This window comes from Thunnus thynnus, chromosome 2 (genome assembly GCF_963924715.1).
Source record: "Thunnus thynnus chromosome 2, fThuThy2.1, whole genome shotgun sequence".
In the NCBI taxonomy this organism is placed as follows: Eukaryota; Metazoa; Chordata; class Actinopteri; order Scombriformes; family Scombridae; genus Thunnus; species Thunnus thynnus.
The window spans coordinates 38,390,897-38,408,140 of NC_089518.1; the positions used below are offsets into that span (position 1 = coordinate 38,390,897).

Sequence of the window (17,244 nt, forward strand, 5' to 3'; positions counted from 1 at the left end):
ATAATAGTTGAATAGTTGAATAGTTGAAATTGCTAATAACCAAACGCACTACTGCCCGTCCCAACAGCTTGTAGTGAGCTCATGACAGAAGATATGTGGATGACTACCATAGTAGACAGGTATAAGAACCGGCTTGACAATGATGTATTTGATGACATGTGCATTGCTAGGTTTGCGTCTGAGTATCGTGTTCTCTCCAAGAATGAAAAATCTAATGACATGATTTAATTGAAAAATGGTTTGGGATTCATCTTGAGGAGAACGCGTTCTCAGTGGCAGTTGTTCGTTATATGCATTTTGATTTAGAAAAACAAGAGGAGGCCCATTTTCAGATTCTCCTGCAGTTGTTCCTTCTTTATAGAGCTGACTCAGACCTCAGACCCGAAGGCTTTGAGCTGTTTAGTCAGTTCTATAAAGACGGTGAGGTGACGTGTAGTGATGGCTCCATGCATTCAGTTAAGAGCGTGGTCGACAAGAACAGGGCAAAGTTTGAAGTAGATTGTCTTGATTTGGTGTGAGCTCAGGAGATTGCCGAGCAGAACAACGGGGTCGATTAAGATGTTTGGGGGGAGCTGTGTCCTGAACAGGAAGTGGAACGCTTTAAATGTGTAGAGGAAATAAGGCAGCAACAGGAAGTTGAGGTAGGGGATGAGCAGTTAGTAGAAGCGATGGAGAATGTTCCAGATTTGGCTGTTGATAGCAGATGGGTTGCACATTTAGAGAGAAACAGGAACATCATGCCTAGAAGTGAGGGTTTAGCTTTGGTTGTGTCTCTGAATGAGACACAGATGGCTGTTTTTTGTAAGGTGAGACAGTGGTGTTTGCAAAAGGTGATGGGTAAAAACCCAGGACTTCTGCATGTGTTTGTGACAGGTGGCTCAGGGAGGCTGTAGTCAACACTTTGTCAACCAGACAATATTTGTGTTTTGTTAACTGCTTCTACAGGCTTAGCTGCATACACTTTAAATGCATCAACAATTCATCACATACTGAGTATTGGCACACACTCTAGTTTACCTTACACCCCCTTGGGTGAAGATAAACTAAACTCTCTGAGAGCTAAATTTAGTCACCTCCAAATTCTTATCATTGATGAAATCAGTATGGTTGATCACAATCTGTTGGCCTATGTTCATGGCAGGTTGAGGCAGATTAAGCAGACAGGTGACTTTTCCCCATTTGGTAATGTTAGTGTGATAGCTGTTGGTGACTTCTATCAGTTGCCTCCTGTTAAAGGGAAGTCTCTGTATAAGAGTCAGGTTGGTGTGGAACTGTGGTGCCACTTTAGTGTAGTGGAGCTGAAAACAGTAGTTAGGCAGAAGGAAAGCTTGTTTGCAGAGTTGTTGAACAGGTTACGAGTGCGTTCCAAGAAAACCCCTATGTTACAGAGCGACGTCAAATTGTTAAAATCACGTGAGACAGGGGAAGAGAGCTTAGTAAATGACCACAATTTCAATAAGTTGTTTGACATGTGTCCCGATTATATCAAAACTGAAGCTAAAAATTTCACAATCAATAAGAAAACAGGGAAATAGGAACGGGGGACTCATATTAATGAACTGGACACATGTTTAGAGCAGACTTTGTGTTTGGCCAAGGATGCGCGTGTGATGTTGTGTAAGAACGTGGATGTTGAAGATGGTCTGGTCAATGGAGCAAGTGGCACAGTCACTCACATGGATTTTGGTAATGATAAAACATTTCCTCTCAAAGTTTATGTTAAATTTGATGATGATAAAATTGGCTTACAGAGGAGGAAAACATGTGCACATGCAGCAGTAGAATGCAGGGATTCTACTGCTATTGATCCAGAGAAGGAGGAGGCCACTAAATGTAGGTGTGTGCATCTACAGTTTCCTCTAAGGTTAGCGCAAGTGTGTACTGTTCACAAAGTTCAGGGCTTAATTGTAGTGTCATTGAAGAAGGTGTTTGCACCTGGGCAGGCGTATGTAGCCCTGAGTCGTGTTAGGGCTTTGTCTGGACTGATCATCAGGGATTTTGAAGAGAAGGCCATTTACTGCAAGGACACCGTAAAGGAGGCCATGGATAGCATGCCTCCATTTTTAAATGAGCAGCCAAAGCCTTCAATAAATGCACAAAGTTTCTCTGTGTATTTAATGAACGTTCAAAGTTTAAGGTGCCACCTATTAGAATTGGTGTCTTGCACACAGTATTTACAGCCTAACTGTATTGCTGTCACAGCACACAGCTCACCGCACAATCCTCATTAAACATTGTGCAAATTGATGGGTACACTTTCCACAGTCGTCCTCGAGGTTTGTATTACAGCAGCAGTAACCCCAAATTGTCTGAACTACAGGATCTAGAACATGGTGGAGTTGGCTTTACAGTGTAGACGATTTGGACTGTGACATTCTGAAGGTACCAGATTTGAATCTGGAGTGTTTGGTGTGCCTGTGTAACAAATTAAACATATTGATGGCAGTAATTTATTGTCCACCATGTTATCCAAATTCTTTATTCAAACATTATCTGGGGAAGTTACTTGACTGGTTAAATCAAATCAGTAACACAATTGTAGTAATGGGAGATTTTAATGAAAACTCTTTAAAAGGATCATCAATTTGTAAATTCATGGCCCAAAAAGGATTTGAACAACATGTAACACAAGAGCCTACAGAGAAGGGGACATTGATTTATCATGTTTATGTTAGGACAACACAGTATGATGTGGAATGTGCAGTGATGCCCACGTACTTCAGTGATCATGAAAGTATTCTGTGTAGTTTTAGTGTTAAAGATGATTAGGGGCAGTTAGACGACATAGAGAGTTTGTTTGTGTTTGATGACTTTGAGGATGTGGAGGCAGTTTTTGATGTGGAGTTTAATTTAGATCAGGATTAGGTTGGTTTGTCTGAGTCAAACAGCTACATTGCAGTATCCCAGTGCAAGTGTTGTTGTCATCGTGTTCATGTTGTCAGTCAGTTGGAACAAACTGACTTGTAATGTATTGTCTTGTTCATAATGTGTAGGTTGGCTTTCATCATGGATGTTGTCTTTTTTAGTGTAGGTTTGTCCCACTCCAACTGGTCAATCGTGTGTATAAATTGTAGATTTTGTACTATTTATTGTGGAGAATTTTTGGATTTTTATGTATTTATTGTGTGTATTATGTGAAAATGATCATGATAGAGATTTTAGATGGAACAATTCATGTCTTAAAGGTTGAACCTGTGGTGGATGATATAGTCATGTGTCACAGCAATTCGTAATTGTAGATGTGTTAGTCTTTGCCACATGTTAGCTGTTGGTCTCTTTTGCAAGTTTAAATGTATATATTTCTGCATGTTTCTGTTCATGTTTCCTTCATTCCTGATGTGTTAATATGACACAGTTTTACTCCTCAGTGATCCAAAATATCAAAAGATCAATGTCAATTGAACAAATGTATCTTAAAAGGAAATGAGCAGGTTTCATGTTGCATGTTGTCTGTATCCCTTCAGTGTTTCCAATTCTGATCAGTAGGTTAGAAAAGTTGCAACAATTCAGTAACTACATGTTGCGTATAAACATGACAGGAAAGGAAATTATTTTTATTTAATAACTGAGCAGTAAATACATTTGAGACATTTGTATTTTTCTTCATTAGCATGTACTGTATAAGGTTCACCATCAGTAGTTTAAATAAGAGTTGTTCATGTTTGTGTGCATGAACTCTGAACTGTTGCCGTTTTTTTCCATGCTCTCTGCTCCCTTTTGTGTCCCCCCAATCTTATGTTTTCTCTCTCTATCCCTTGAAACCTTTACAGTTTCAAGATTGCAGCAGAAGACGTAGATCTGACCCCTTGTTTGCATAGTAAATCTGTCTGTAGAATCATTTTAGTCAACAAAGTAGTTTGGTTGCCTTTCCTATTTAAACTCCAGTCTTTGTTTTTCTCTGAGATGAACTTCCTGGTTGAGGATGCTACTGTGATAGAGCGTCCCCAACCTTCCTACCCTTCAAGTGATGGTGACTTGTAGCAAGAGGGATTTTGGCATAGAAGTACATATGTATATTTTTGTGTTCCACCAAAGTAGTTCATATTAACTGTAGTCTTATTTACTTTGTTAGAATCAATAGATGTATCAAAGTAATCCATTTTGATTGCAATTTGTCAGCATGGATAGAATTCAGGTCTGTAAGTTGGTTATTTCTCCTACATAAATTGTAAAGTGAAACAGTTAACTAATTGTTTGTCTTGATTAACTTTTTTTAAACCACATTTACAACAGAATTAATAAATAAATGTACTGAGAACAAATGTCAGTTATTGAATGAAATCATTAAAACATCCAAATATAACAAACAAACAAAAAAAAAAAAAAACTACTGAAAATTAAATTGCCATGCTCACTGCGAAATTTTGTCAACGATTAAGATGTTAATCATTTAGTGTAAAAAAACATACTTCCGTGGTAATGGTACTTCTGGCTCACCATGTAACACATTACTGAATAATTACATGAAACGTATATATGTATAAATATTCATTACGTAAGACAACATATTCACATGGATAAAGATATAAGCTTTGAACATGAGGACATATTAAAAATTGTTTTTTATTAAGAACTGCGTAAGGGATAATATATTCAATGTTGGGGTTTCTTTCCCCTGGCATGTATACCTTCGTGCAATTCCTTTGAGTCTTACAAAGGCATGTCTGATTTGTTCCTCTTATGGAACGTGTTAATGTGCTATAACGCTCCAGCTCATTCAGCTGTGTTTGGAGATAAAAATGACCACAGCCCAACGTGCATGGGGCACGAGGGCCCATTCATCGCTGCTTGCACCTTTAATTTTGTAGTAGTTTCTACGTCTGATAGTTCAGGAATTGTGCTGTTCGCAGAGATCATTGAAGTTAGTTTCATCCATCAATCTGTAATTCCATATTTAATTGTATGAACTGGTTCAGCAGCTTGATTTGAACAACTGTTTGGCAGCTTTGCATTCTGAACAATACAAATGTAAAGTGGTTGATTAAAACGGCTAAAGTATTGTGTTTTGTATTTATTGCAACATGCAAAAAGAGATGAAGGCCAAAGTGTTTCTCACTCAGCGTCTGACCAATATTTTATCATCTTTAAACAGCTGTATTGGTTCAAAACAGGACACATGCTCAGCTCTCTCTCTCTCTGAACTAAAAAGTAACTAACAGACTGTAAACAATTTTATTACAAGCAGAAGCAGTAGTAGTTATATTAGTGCTCTTGCACCGTAATATTAATCATTTCCTCGTTCGACTTTATTTTGGACTTTGAGAGAAGGATTGATTTATTTTCTAACTATAAAACCAATAAAAGCATGAATAATACCAGAAAAGACATAAAAGGCATTCTAAATTAAAGAATTGAAGAAGTCTTTGCATATCACATCAAACACAAACAAAATATATAAAATCACCTGAAAATGCTGGAAATGCTTCACCTACCTGAACTTGTTGCTGTTGTCACCAGTTGTACATCGGTCATTGTGCTTTTTACAGCAGATAGTTTTCAGCTGTTAGAGTCACTGTGACAGTTATGATCTTTAACTCTGATGCATCAGACCTGAACAGTCAGCACACAAAATAAAATCAGTTCTCAGTTAACAATGATAATGTAAATATACCATTTAAAAAGAAGAAATACAGTGAGAAGAAAGACTAGAAATCCATTTACACTGTAAAGTGATTCAACAGTCTGTAAAATGAAAAGTTAAACTTGTAAAATGTGAAGTGATGATTAAAAATTGTGGTAATTTGTATCTTTGTGCTACGAGACAGAACTGTTATGTAAACTGTATTTCTCATAACTGACCACAACCATAACGTTCAGTTATAGAAATTAAACACACAGTCAACACAAGCAATTAAAGTCATCTCAACAAAAGCTGAACATTTAGTCACACAGCTGTTGAATCAACCTGCATTACACTGTTTCTATTAAGTCATTAATTAATTATTCTAATATTTCTTTGGTTAAATCTACTCACCTGAAGTCGTTACTGCACCATTTCACCTTCAAGCTCATAAAGGAAAGTACAGACTTCACAGTGTAAACTGACTCAATGAGAGTGAACAAAAGGTGTGTCAGGAGCAAACGAGGAGCCTGATTGGACAGAAAAACTTGACTTTGAACTCTAATCATACGTTAAAATATGTTAAAAAGTCAAAATCTGACCTGTCTTTAGATATAAAGTGCACTCTACTTGATCTCTGTGTGTCCAGCTTGATGAGTCTCTATCTTGGAGAAAATAAATTAGCACAGTTACAACAAAGTGTTCGAATTCTGGAAAAAGCCTAAACCATGATAAACAATGAGGTTGCCGCTCCTTATACTAATCTATGATTTATCATATGTATATATAATATTTAACTCAGTCTGGGTGAGGACTCATCCCACTAAACTTGTCTTTATTTTTCATCTTCAGAAACGAGCAAATTAATATGAAAACTAACATACAGGTAAATCTTGAGTCAGTTTTCCCTTCAGATGATGATCCACCCAAACTTGGCAGCAACACACGGTCACACTGCAATAAATCAGACCTTTGATCTGCTGTTTGACTGTAAAATTTAACTGTGACAGAGATGAAGTTACTGTGTGGAAATTTGATATAATGGCAACCAAAGAGAAAATCACACCAATTTTTAATTTTTGTTAAATGGACTTTTTGTGATAAATATTAACATCTGGGTAAATTCAGTCACTATAGCAGCCAAGAGAGCCGCTCACTGAGGAGAAATGGCAGCTCAGATTGTTGATGTCAGATTCAGAAAGTTGAACTGCAGGTCAGATGTTTGTTTTATTGGTTTATGATATTGGTAAATCCCTTAACCAACATCCTGGTCAGAGTTAGAAATGTTCAATCCCACCAAAAGTATTATTGACTGAATTTCTGTCAGATTAAAACAGAAGCAAAAGGTTTTCTCAGATGAGATCACTGAAGAGTACATGTCAAAAGCAAGTTTTAAGCTTGTAGCTCACTGTGCTTAAAGTATGTGATAACATTTCGTTTCTGTGCAAAGTTTTTAATTTACTGTTAAACTTCAGGTGGAAGGTCTGATTTATTGACTGTGTGTTGCTGCTAAATTTGGCTGGATCATGTCCAGAATAAGAAATTTAATTAATGTGTGGAAACCTTTGTAAAGTAAGAACATTTTGACAGTGAGGACGTTTTGGAACAATTAGAACATTTTTGAAAGTACACACAGTTGCACTGTCCATTACATGAAATGAATGCATGTCTGACAGCCAGTCAGTCAAAAACTGTCAGTGGCCAAGTTAGAGATTATTTTATCTTAAATCTTAAGTCACCAGTAGATGTCAGAAACCAGTATTTCACTTTGACATTGTATAATAACATTTATTAAAACCATGAGGACATTTAACCCAACCCAATGTTTTTCAGCAATACTAAAAAATAGAATAACAGTGATAACAGCAAAAATAATCAAGAAAACCATGCACACAGGGTGTTCTTTAATAAATTTCAAAACAAATTAAAGCAACTTTGCATGTAGTTTATGAAATTAATGAAAAATATGTTTTTGGTAAAATATACTCAGGGGTATCTTTCATTCATTCAACTTTTATTTATACAGAAAGGTCCAATGAGAGCAGAAACACTGTCTTTAGCATAAAAAGGCAAATAAGAAATGGGGATACAGTTAAACGTGTGGATGTGTCTTAGTGTGTATGTATGTATTTGTGTGTGTGTGTGTGTGTGTGTGTGTGTGTGCGCGTAGCAAGTATTCTTCATGTCATGGGGACTCACCTCTCTTATGGGGTGTAAGGTTTGGATGGTGGTGACCCTTCACAACCAGGATGAAAGCCAGCAGGATTGAGGTGTAAAGTGATGGAGAAATGAACAGCATCAGTCACACAAGGATTGGTGTCAGAGCTCTGATTTTTTTTTTTTTCTTTATACTTGTGACCATAAACAAATTACAAAGTCCAACATCTTTTACATACATGTAGCAGAATGGTTGACAGCAGAAGCAGTCTGGCTGATGTAGCAGGCTGCAGTGGATTACAACAGCAGCAGAGGTGATCCTGTGGCTGCATTCTCACTGTGCACTCCGTGAAAACACGACCTCAAAGAGAGAGAGATTAGTAGGGGTTCCCAAAATAAAAGCACAACATAACAATAATGAACTTCCTGTATTAGTCAATGTACGTGTGTGTTGTTGTTTTTCACCTTAGTTAGGGGGATGTTTGCCAGCTCCCTCACATGAGGACAATGTAAATAATTAATTTTACATTATTTTATTAAGTTAACAACTAAACACCAATAAGACTGAGGTCCTTATCATTGCATCATCAGTGTGTTGGGTCCCTTTCTTCAGCTGTACAGTCTAATCTTAGAAACTTTGGTGTTATATTTGATCAGGCTAAACTTCAGTCAACATATCAAATCATTAACCCATTCATGTTTCTTTCATTTAAGAAACATTGCCAAACTCAGGTCTGTTGTATCACAACCTGAGTTTGAGATGATTATTCAGGCTTTCATATCATCCCGGCTGGATTACTGCAGTTCCCTTACCACCTGCCTCAGCAAGTCGTCCCTGGACCGTCTACAGATGGTCCAGAACACTGCTGTGAGGCTGCTGACCAGGTCCAGCAGGACGACTCACATCACACCCACCTTATGATCTTTACATTGGCTTCCCATCAGATTTAGGATTCATTTTAAGGTTCTTGTTTTCACATACAGAGCCCTGCATGATCAGACATCTCTGACCTGCTCCATCCTTATATCACCAGTAGATCACTAAGGTCTTCTGATCTGGGCTTACTGGTTGTTCTTTGTGCTCAACTGAAAACAAAAGGTGATCATACCTTTGAAGTTGTGGCTCCAACACTGTGGAAGGTTCTTCTCATAGACACACTGTTTGATCTGTGGTCTCTGACACCTTTAAAAAACAGCTGAAGACTCATTTATTCAAACTGGTCTTTGTCTCACCTCATAGTCTCTAGTGTTTGTATTTTCTGTCTTTTAAAGTCTGTTGTTGTTTATGTTTTATTGTTTGTTTCTTTTATTGTACCTTATCTTGCACTGTTTTTGGAAATATTTCATTAATAATTTGACTCTTGTGAAGCACTTTGTGACCTGCTCTGTGATATATTAAATAAATATTACTAACCTTACGAAAGTTAAGGTTAGTTTAGGGTTATGTTAAGGTTAGGATAAGTCTCCAGGAAATGAAAGTAAGTCAATGTAATGTCCTCTGAGGTGGTCTCTTTTATATATATATATACACAATGTGAACTTCCTGCTGTTGCCAGCTAAATATAATAATAAAATTATAATATTTTATGACTACAGTGTTTATAGGAAAAGCTTCACTCATACTTAACTCTCAGTGAAAGATTGGATGAGTGAATGTATTTGTCAGCCACAGAGAAACATGAAAGGAAACTGACTGCTTAACATGTGTTTGTAGGTTTTTTGTAAAGTGATGCTTTTTTCCACCTAAAGTCTGATTTGGGCCCTGAAAAAGTTTGAATAAAAACAATAAATAATGAAAATTAGACGTTCAATATTTTAAAATCAACAACACAGGAAATAATTATGTCACAACTGCTTCACCTATTTTTTGTAATGAACAGTGGTGGAAGAAATACTGAGATCTTAAGCAAAAGTATCAATACCACAATGTAATAATAACAATAATAATAATAATAATAATAATAATAATAATAACAATAACAACAACAACAACAATGTATTACAAGTAAAAGTCCTGCATTCAAACTTCTAAATATCTGAAAATCTAATGATTTTTTCTTCATGATGAAGTTTCCTAGTTTCATCTTTTCTTCCTCACTTTTCCCAAACAGCACAATCCTGAGTCCATGAACTGTCACAGCAGAAGAAATAAAACAGTTACATTCTCATCATCCTCCATTTTTACATTCTGTCATTTCAAAAAGACCAAAGAACTGATGTGAGATTTGCTCTTAAATTCTTTTGCTTTTGAACATTAAAATTCACTCCATGAATCTTGATTCACACATTTCTAAACATGTGACAGTTTCTTCTTCATGGATCATTTATCAGTCAGCGATGTCACTGCTCAAAAATGTGCATCACATCTGTATTAATGATACATTTTACAGTTTCTAGATAAACACAGTTTGCCAATAAAATCCACTGAAGAAGATCAGGTGGAAGCTTCAGAAACAAATAGCAAGTGAACCTTCAATGAAAAATTTATCAGATCAACTCCATCTTACTAATGTGTAAATAATAACTGACCTCTTTCAGTAGTGAAGTACTTCATGTGTACATTACACACATCTACAGTGATATAACAGCCTGTAGTCACTCAGTCCTGACCTTCCATTAAATGACTGAGGATAAAAATACAATAAAGCTAAAAGCTGATTTCTATTGATTAAAACAAACAAATTATACAAACAAGCAAAACAAACTTATAATTGACTTTTCATCAACTTTATAAAGATTGTAAAACTCCTGTTGCTTCAGAGAACTGCAGCAGTGTGAATGTATTTCTGTCTGTGGAATCTAAAAGGAATAATATTAGTTAAACTTCCTCTTGTTGCATCGCTCTGATAATCTCTGATCAAAGTAAAATAGTTGGTTAAGTAACCAGGAGCTGTATTCTTTGAACGTGAGACAAACTTTATTCGAATAATTCTTATTTCAACTGTAAGAAAATAGAGATTTTGGATCATCATCATCATCATCATCATCATCATCATCATCATCATCATCATCATCATCATCATCATCATCAGGTTTTAATGTTCCACCATCTAGCAGAGCTGCTTTCCTGTCTGAGAACTTTTAGTGCCATGACGTCCCCTCAGAGCTGATGATCTAGAATACAACCTAAATCATTTACAGCAGTTGTTGCTGCTGTTACTGTCTGCTCTGCTTTAACTGGAAGTTCTGGATGTTTTCTTAGTTTGACTCCAGATCCAAAAAGAAAGAAGAGAAAGTTTATTATCAGAGAGCCAAACAGCAATATGAGATGAGACTGAAAGTTCATTCTTCTTCTTGGAAACAAAAGCTGACAAAACATCTCAGCACAAGATCCATTTAGTAGCTGTCCTGGAGCTTTTGACTGTATCGCACTATCTTCATCAGCAGATGGAGTTTTCCAAGTTTTCATGTAATTGATGTTCAAATGTTCATTATTCTGAGCAGATGAAGAACTTCTTCACCTTGTGATGAGTCAGATTGTTTTATCAGCTGCTGGTTCCAGTTTACAGAAAGAAGAACATTTAATTTCACTTCAAGCCATCATGGATGAGAAATACTCAATTTTCTAAGTGAGTCTTAAAACAACAGTCAGGAGCCCAAATGAACATTAAAGCTGTTTTTCTTGCTGTAATCATTCCTCCTGTTCATACTGACCATTAGAAGATCCCTTCATAATGACTTTACAATGGAAGTGATGGAGGACAAAATCCACAGTCCTCCTTCTGTGCAAAAATGTATTTTAAACTTTATCTGAAGCTGATATGAAGCTTCAGCGTCCAAATGAGTCAAATCAACTGTCAGAAAGAGGGACTTTGGCACTAATAATAAGAACAATAATAGAAACTATACAGTAAAGTTTTTATATTGTAGCTGGTATATTATATCATCATTATGCAATATTAAATCCATCCTGAAACACCTTAAAGTGTTTCACACTCTCAGTAATAGAAGCATTAACAGAACATGAGATGAAAACAGTCTATTAGAGTCAAATCCAATCAGATGTGCAGTAGAGAAGCTGTAAAACAGACTTCACCTCACTGTTGATGTTAGAGCTCCACCTGCTGGACACAACAGTGTCAAACACACAAGAGAGGTTCAAATGTTCATTATTCTGAGCAGACGAAGGACTTCTTCACCTTGTGATGAGTCAGAAAGAAGAATGTTTAATTTCACCTTTTAAGTCAACATGGATGAGAAGTACTTAAAGTGCTCAGAATAAATTAACTAGTAACTAAATCACAGGTGTAAAAGAGTCTTTGAATTATATAAAAACTGTGAGAACAAACTGCATCAGCAGAGAGATCAGTGGACAGCAGTAAACCTCAGCAGCACTGACTCAAAGACATTTATGATATTTACTCAAAGACATTATTTATCTGGTCTGTGTGAAAATGTCAGTTGGTATAAAATGATTCAGACCAACTGTGGCTGGTCAGCATCAGTCATTTAGTCCTGAGCTGAACCGTTATTGTAGGAATGATATTTCCACCTGAGGTTCACACCACAAATGTGTGTTTTAAGTGTTTTCTATACAAACAGTTCCCTGTTTTAACTGAACAATATAATGTGTCGAAATTATTATTTGCATATGTGTGACAGGATTGGATTTTTTAAAAACATTGGAATATTAGGAGTTACTTGGGATGACACGATCAAGGAAATACAGAAATACTCATAGCAAACACAGACAGCACAATTAAGAAATAGCTAAATAAGAGAAAAAGAAATATAGAAATGAAAATATGAAACAATTAAAAATTAAAATAAAAGTAAAAGAATAAAAAATAAATGAATAAATAGATTAAAAACAATAATAATACAGTAATAAAAAGACCTTGAGTTTTAAAACATTTAGTTAAAAGCTCTTGAGATCAATAAGGATTTCAGGGTCGAGGTTTTCCTCAGACCATCAGGCAGCTGCTTCCAGCTGTGCTGCATAATGACTAAAAGCCGCTTTTCCTTGTTTAGATTTTGCTCTGGACACCAGCAGCCCACTCCCAGTGATCTATTATCTATTACTTCAGTTTTATTGCTGAAGCATATCAGTCATATATTCAGGGTCAACTCCATGTAGAGATTTATAAGTAAATAAAATCAGTTCTGTGGCTTACTGGAAACCAGTGTAGAGATTTAAGAACTGGAGTGATGTGGGCGGTCCTTTTGGTTTTGGTCCATTGCAGTGATCAATTTTGCTGGAGATAAAAGCATGAATCAATCTTTCCAAATCTTGTTTTGTCACAAGGTCCCTGACTTTGTTTTTAAGTTGATAAAATGCTGATTTTGCTTTTATATGACTGTTAAAACTTATGTTGGAGTCAATAAAAACACCAAGATTCTTAACCTGCTATTTTATTTTTAAAAAAGATAAAACCAACTTCCTTTCACAGTGTCTCTTCATAATTAAACATGTTATACTGAACTACATGAAAACACTTTATTCATCTTTCTGCAATAATTAACAAAGACACCAAAGATCAAATACAGATGAGTTGAGATTAATATGAATTATGTCTTAAATCGATGTATTCAGTTATAAAACATCTGTTTTTATTTGACATGTAAAAAATAAACAGCAAAGTGTTCATTTATCTGATGAGCAGTTTAAATGATATTCATGCTTGTTTAATATTTGCTGTGATATTAATATAATATATTAATATTAATATTTAATATAATTTGGATGCTGCAGAGAAAAAGTTTTAATAACATTTAAACATTTCATTTCACTGATATTACAAACATTATGTTCTTCTTCATATTCAAAAGAAAACAAAAATAACATAATTTTCAACAAACCAGCACAGAAGGAAAAAATCAACACAGCACAAAGATCGTCTGCAGATTAAAACCGTTTAGTGTGAAACTGCAGCTCATTGTTCCTTCTTATCTTAAAATACTGAACTTAACAAACCAAATCTCTACCATCTACTGCTGATTAGACCAAACTTTACACACAATTAAACAATTAATAACAAAATATATACAGTCAACAAGTATTTTAATTATTAAAAACCTGATTTATCACCAGACAGACAAAACTGAAATCAACATTTTATCACTTAATGTGTCCAAGTAAAGGATAAAGTTTATCTCTTGATATATTGGACTGAAAATCAGAAGACAATAAAAGTTTGGTTGTTATTTGGCCCTAAACGCAGCTACTGGCCCCTAAATTCTCACTGTAAACTACAGCTGATACAGAGCTTCACTTCCTCACCGACTGCACCAAACATTCAGAAATAAGAGATCAATTTCTTCACAAAACAGCATCAAATATCAAGAAAAAAATCTTTCATCACACAAATGAGGGTAAACTTCCTACATCATGAAAGAAAGCAGCAAAATAGCTTCTTAATTCATTCCACATTGTTGAAAAATGCTAAAAGATCCTGTAACATCAGTGCTGTTGCCATGGTTACCTGCAGTTTAATGTACCTTGAGTACTTCCAACACGTTGCTATAAGCTACTGATTTAGAACAACAGAGAAACTGCTGACAGGAGCTGATATATAATCAGAAGTCATTTCTGTGGTCGTGGTTCATTACAGTGTAGTCCAACACTAAATATTACAAACCTTTAAGTTATTGAAACTGAATGATTATAGAAAAAGGAAACAGCTGAAACTTCTCTGCTGTTGTGACGTTTACATGAAACCAGTCGACTCATGAAATGCAACAGTCTGATGTGTCGTCTTCCTTCAGAAGTTCTTCTATCAAGTCATTTAATTGTTTTTCATGTATTTTCTGCAGATTTTCCTTTTCACTCTCATTTTTCACATTCTTTATTTCCTGTTCTTGTTTGTTCAGCAAGACGTTGATTTTGTTCAGGTTTTCACTCTTTTTGGTCAAATATTTAAATATGTTATAGATTTCACCTTGATGTTTTTCTCTCATTTGTTTTTCAGTGTCGGCTTTTAGTGCCTTTAACAGGTCAAACTGCTGATCTTTGTCTTTCAGTTGTTTCTAATATTCTTGCTTCTGAGCTTCAAATTCCTTCATATTTTTCTCTTTGAATTCATTGAACTCTTCAGCTTTCTTTCTGGCTTCATCTTCATACATCTTCTTCATATTCTCCATTTCTTTCTTATAGTTTTCCTCTAATTCTTTTCTCTCTTTCTCCTCTTGTTCTCTTCTGATTTGATCTTCTTCTTTTCTTTTCTTTTCACATCCTCCTCTTTCTTCCTCATATTCTTCTTGGAGCTTTTTTAATCTTCTCTGTTCTTTCTGTCGTCTCTCTTCATCTTCTTGATATCGTTTCTCCCACATTTCTTTTTGTTTCTTCTCCCAGGCCTCTCGTTCTTCTCTCATCTCTTCTCTGCTCTGCATCAGCTCTTTATCAAGTTTTTCTTTTTCTTCTAACTCTAACTTGATCTTTTTCTCCAAAACTGCAAGTTTTTGTTCCCACTCCTGTCTTTGAATTTCTTCCTGGTTTTTCCTCTTCTTGTCTTCTTCTTCTCTCTTTTCCTGTTCTTTCTTTCTCTCTTCATGTTCTTTATGAATCTTTTCTTCCTTCTCCTGAAGTTGTTTCTCTCTCAGTTTTCTCTCCTGTTCAGTTTCTGCTCTCTGTTGTTCTCTTCTGATTTGATCTTCTTTTCTTTTCTTTTCATATTCTTCTCTTTCTTCCTCATATTCTTCTTGGAGCTTTTTTAATCTTCTCTGTTCTTCCTGTCGTCTCTCTTCATCTTCTCGATATCGTTTCTCCCACATTTCTTTTTGTTTCTTCTCCCAGGCCTCTCGTTCTTCTCTCATCTCTTCGTTGCTCTGCATCAGCTTTTTATCAATGTTTTCTTTTTCCTCTGATTGTAACTTGATCTTCTTCTCCAAAGCTGCATGTTTTTGTTCCCACTCCTGTCTTTGAATTTCTTCCTGGTTTTTCCTCTTCTTGTCTTCTTCTTCTCTCTTTTCCTGTTCTTTCTTTCTCTCTTCATGTTCTTTCTGAATCTTTTCTTCCTTCTCTTGAAGTTGTTTTTCTCTCAGTTTTCTCTCCTGTTCAATTTCTTCTCTCTGTTCTTCCATCCTTCTTTTCATTTCCTCCATTTCTTCTTCATATTTTCTTTCAAACTCCTCCCTCTCTCTCTTCATCTCTTCTTCCTTCTCCTTCAGGATCTTCTCCACTTCCTTCTTTATTGCTGCCTCGGCCTCTTGCAGCATCTCATTGGTGTAGCAGCTGCCACCATTTTTCTTCACCATGGAGTCAATCTTGTTTATCAGTTCACTGACTTGTGTGCGGTTTTGTTTATCATAGTTATTAAACACATGGTATCTTCCTCCACAGTCATCAATCAGCTTCTTAAAGGACTCATCACATTTCTTCTCAATGTATTCTTCAATGGACATCTCGTCATGTTCCAGTGAATCTCCTCTTGTGAAAAGAATGATGGTGAATTTTTCTGAATTCTTCCCAAAACCTTCCTTGATGAGTTTTAATGTCTCCTTCTCTTCTGGTGAGAATCTGCCAATCTGTACCACCAACAGGAAGACATGTGGTCCTGGAGCCAGAAGACTGATGCATTTCACCATCTGATCATTAACCTCTTCATGGGACAAGTTGGAGTCAAACAGACCAGGAGTGTCGACCACAACGACAAGACGACCGTCTACTTCACTCTGTGCTTTCTGACACTCTTTGGTGACTGATGTTTGACTTGATTCAGCTTCAAACTCTTTTCTTCCCAGAATGGTGTTTGCTGAAGAGCTCTTTCCACAGCCAGTCTTCCCCAGCAGCACAATCCTGAGACTCTCTGAGCTCTGATTCTCATCATCACCTGTAACATCAAAACAACTAGAGTTACTTTAAATGTTCACAGTTGCTACAGTTCAGTGCTGTAGACTCAAGACTGTGATACAGGAAATGATTTAGACAAAAAATGTTTCAATTTAAATTACTTACAAGTGATCTTGTTCTTTCTCAGCTTCTCAAGTTTAGATTGTTGCATGTTGATGTGTTTCTCTTGTTGTATGGCTTTATCCATTTTGGCATGTGCAAATGTTTGTGTTGTATAGCAACATGGTTTATTTTTAGATTGTCTCATCTTCTCCACAGTATCCAACATCTCAGAGATCTGCTGCTTGTCCTTGATGTTGAGAACAACATGTCTTCCTCCACAGCTCTGAATGAGCTCCTGGATGTCTCTGTTCTTTCTTACAAAGTCATCAACAGCTGGAGCTGTAGGATCTGACTCCACAGTGAACAGAATCATGGTGAAGTCATTGACTTGAGAGCTGAATGTGTTCTGGATGGTCTTTAACTCTCCCTTGTCTTCATCAGTGAGGGGATCCACAGGTAGGACCAGGATGAAGGCATGGACGCCCTCAGGATCACAGAGGGAGATACACCTGAATGATTCCTCCATCACTGCCTCCTGAGGTTTTCCATACAAGGCAGGCAGCTCCACCAGGGAAACCCAACGTCCACACACCTCTCCCTGATGTTTAACACACTCTGATGAGTTGGAGACTGAATGAAGCTCTGTCTGACCTAAAATGGCCTTGACTGCTGAAGTCCTCACTGCTTCTCTCCTCCC

General features: G+C 36.3%; 3 protein-coding genes across 5 annotated transcripts in view; 1 reads left to right on the forward strand and 2 right to left on the reverse strand.

Annotated features, from left to right (window-relative positions):
* LOC137170172 (uncharacterized) overlaps positions 1–17,244 on the reverse strand; it is a 37,648-nt gene that overhangs the window by 18,948 nt on the left and 1,456 nt on the right. For 2 of the 3 annotated variants that reach the window (XM_067573440.1, XM_067573438.1), the window contains exons 1-2: positions 5,975–6,675; positions 5,433–5,550 (exon numbers count right to left, since the gene is read on the reverse strand). The exons of the other annotated variant lie outside the window; for it this stretch is intronic. In XM_067573440.1, the coding sequence (XP_067429541.1) occupies positions 5,433–5,472 (40 nt within the window). In that variant the 5' untranslated portion in view covers positions 5,473–5,550; positions 5,975–6,675. Of the gene's footprint in view, positions 1–5,432; positions 5,551–5,974; positions 6,676–17,244 lie in introns of those variants that run through there. 3 annotated transcript variants of the gene reach the window in all.
* LOC137170123 (uncharacterized) lies at positions 38–5,313 on the forward strand. The gene is given in 4 exon segments (XM_067573436.1): positions 38–271; positions 274–2,199; positions 2,202–2,342; positions 2,345–5,313. Coding segments are annotated over 4 exon segments (2,682 nt in total). The 5' UTR covers positions 38–81; the 3' UTR covers positions 2,770–5,313.
* The window catches only part of LOC137170155 (trichohyalin-like), a 31,114-nt gene continuing 28,466 nt past the window's right edge, over positions 14,597–17,244 (reverse strand). Inside the window, exon 9 of the mRNA XM_067573437.1 lies at positions 14,597–16,485. Within this exon, the coding sequence (XP_067429538.1) occupies positions 14,684–16,485 (1,802 nt within the window). The 3' untranslated portion in view covers positions 14,597–14,683. The remainder of the gene's footprint in view (positions 16,486–17,244) is intronic.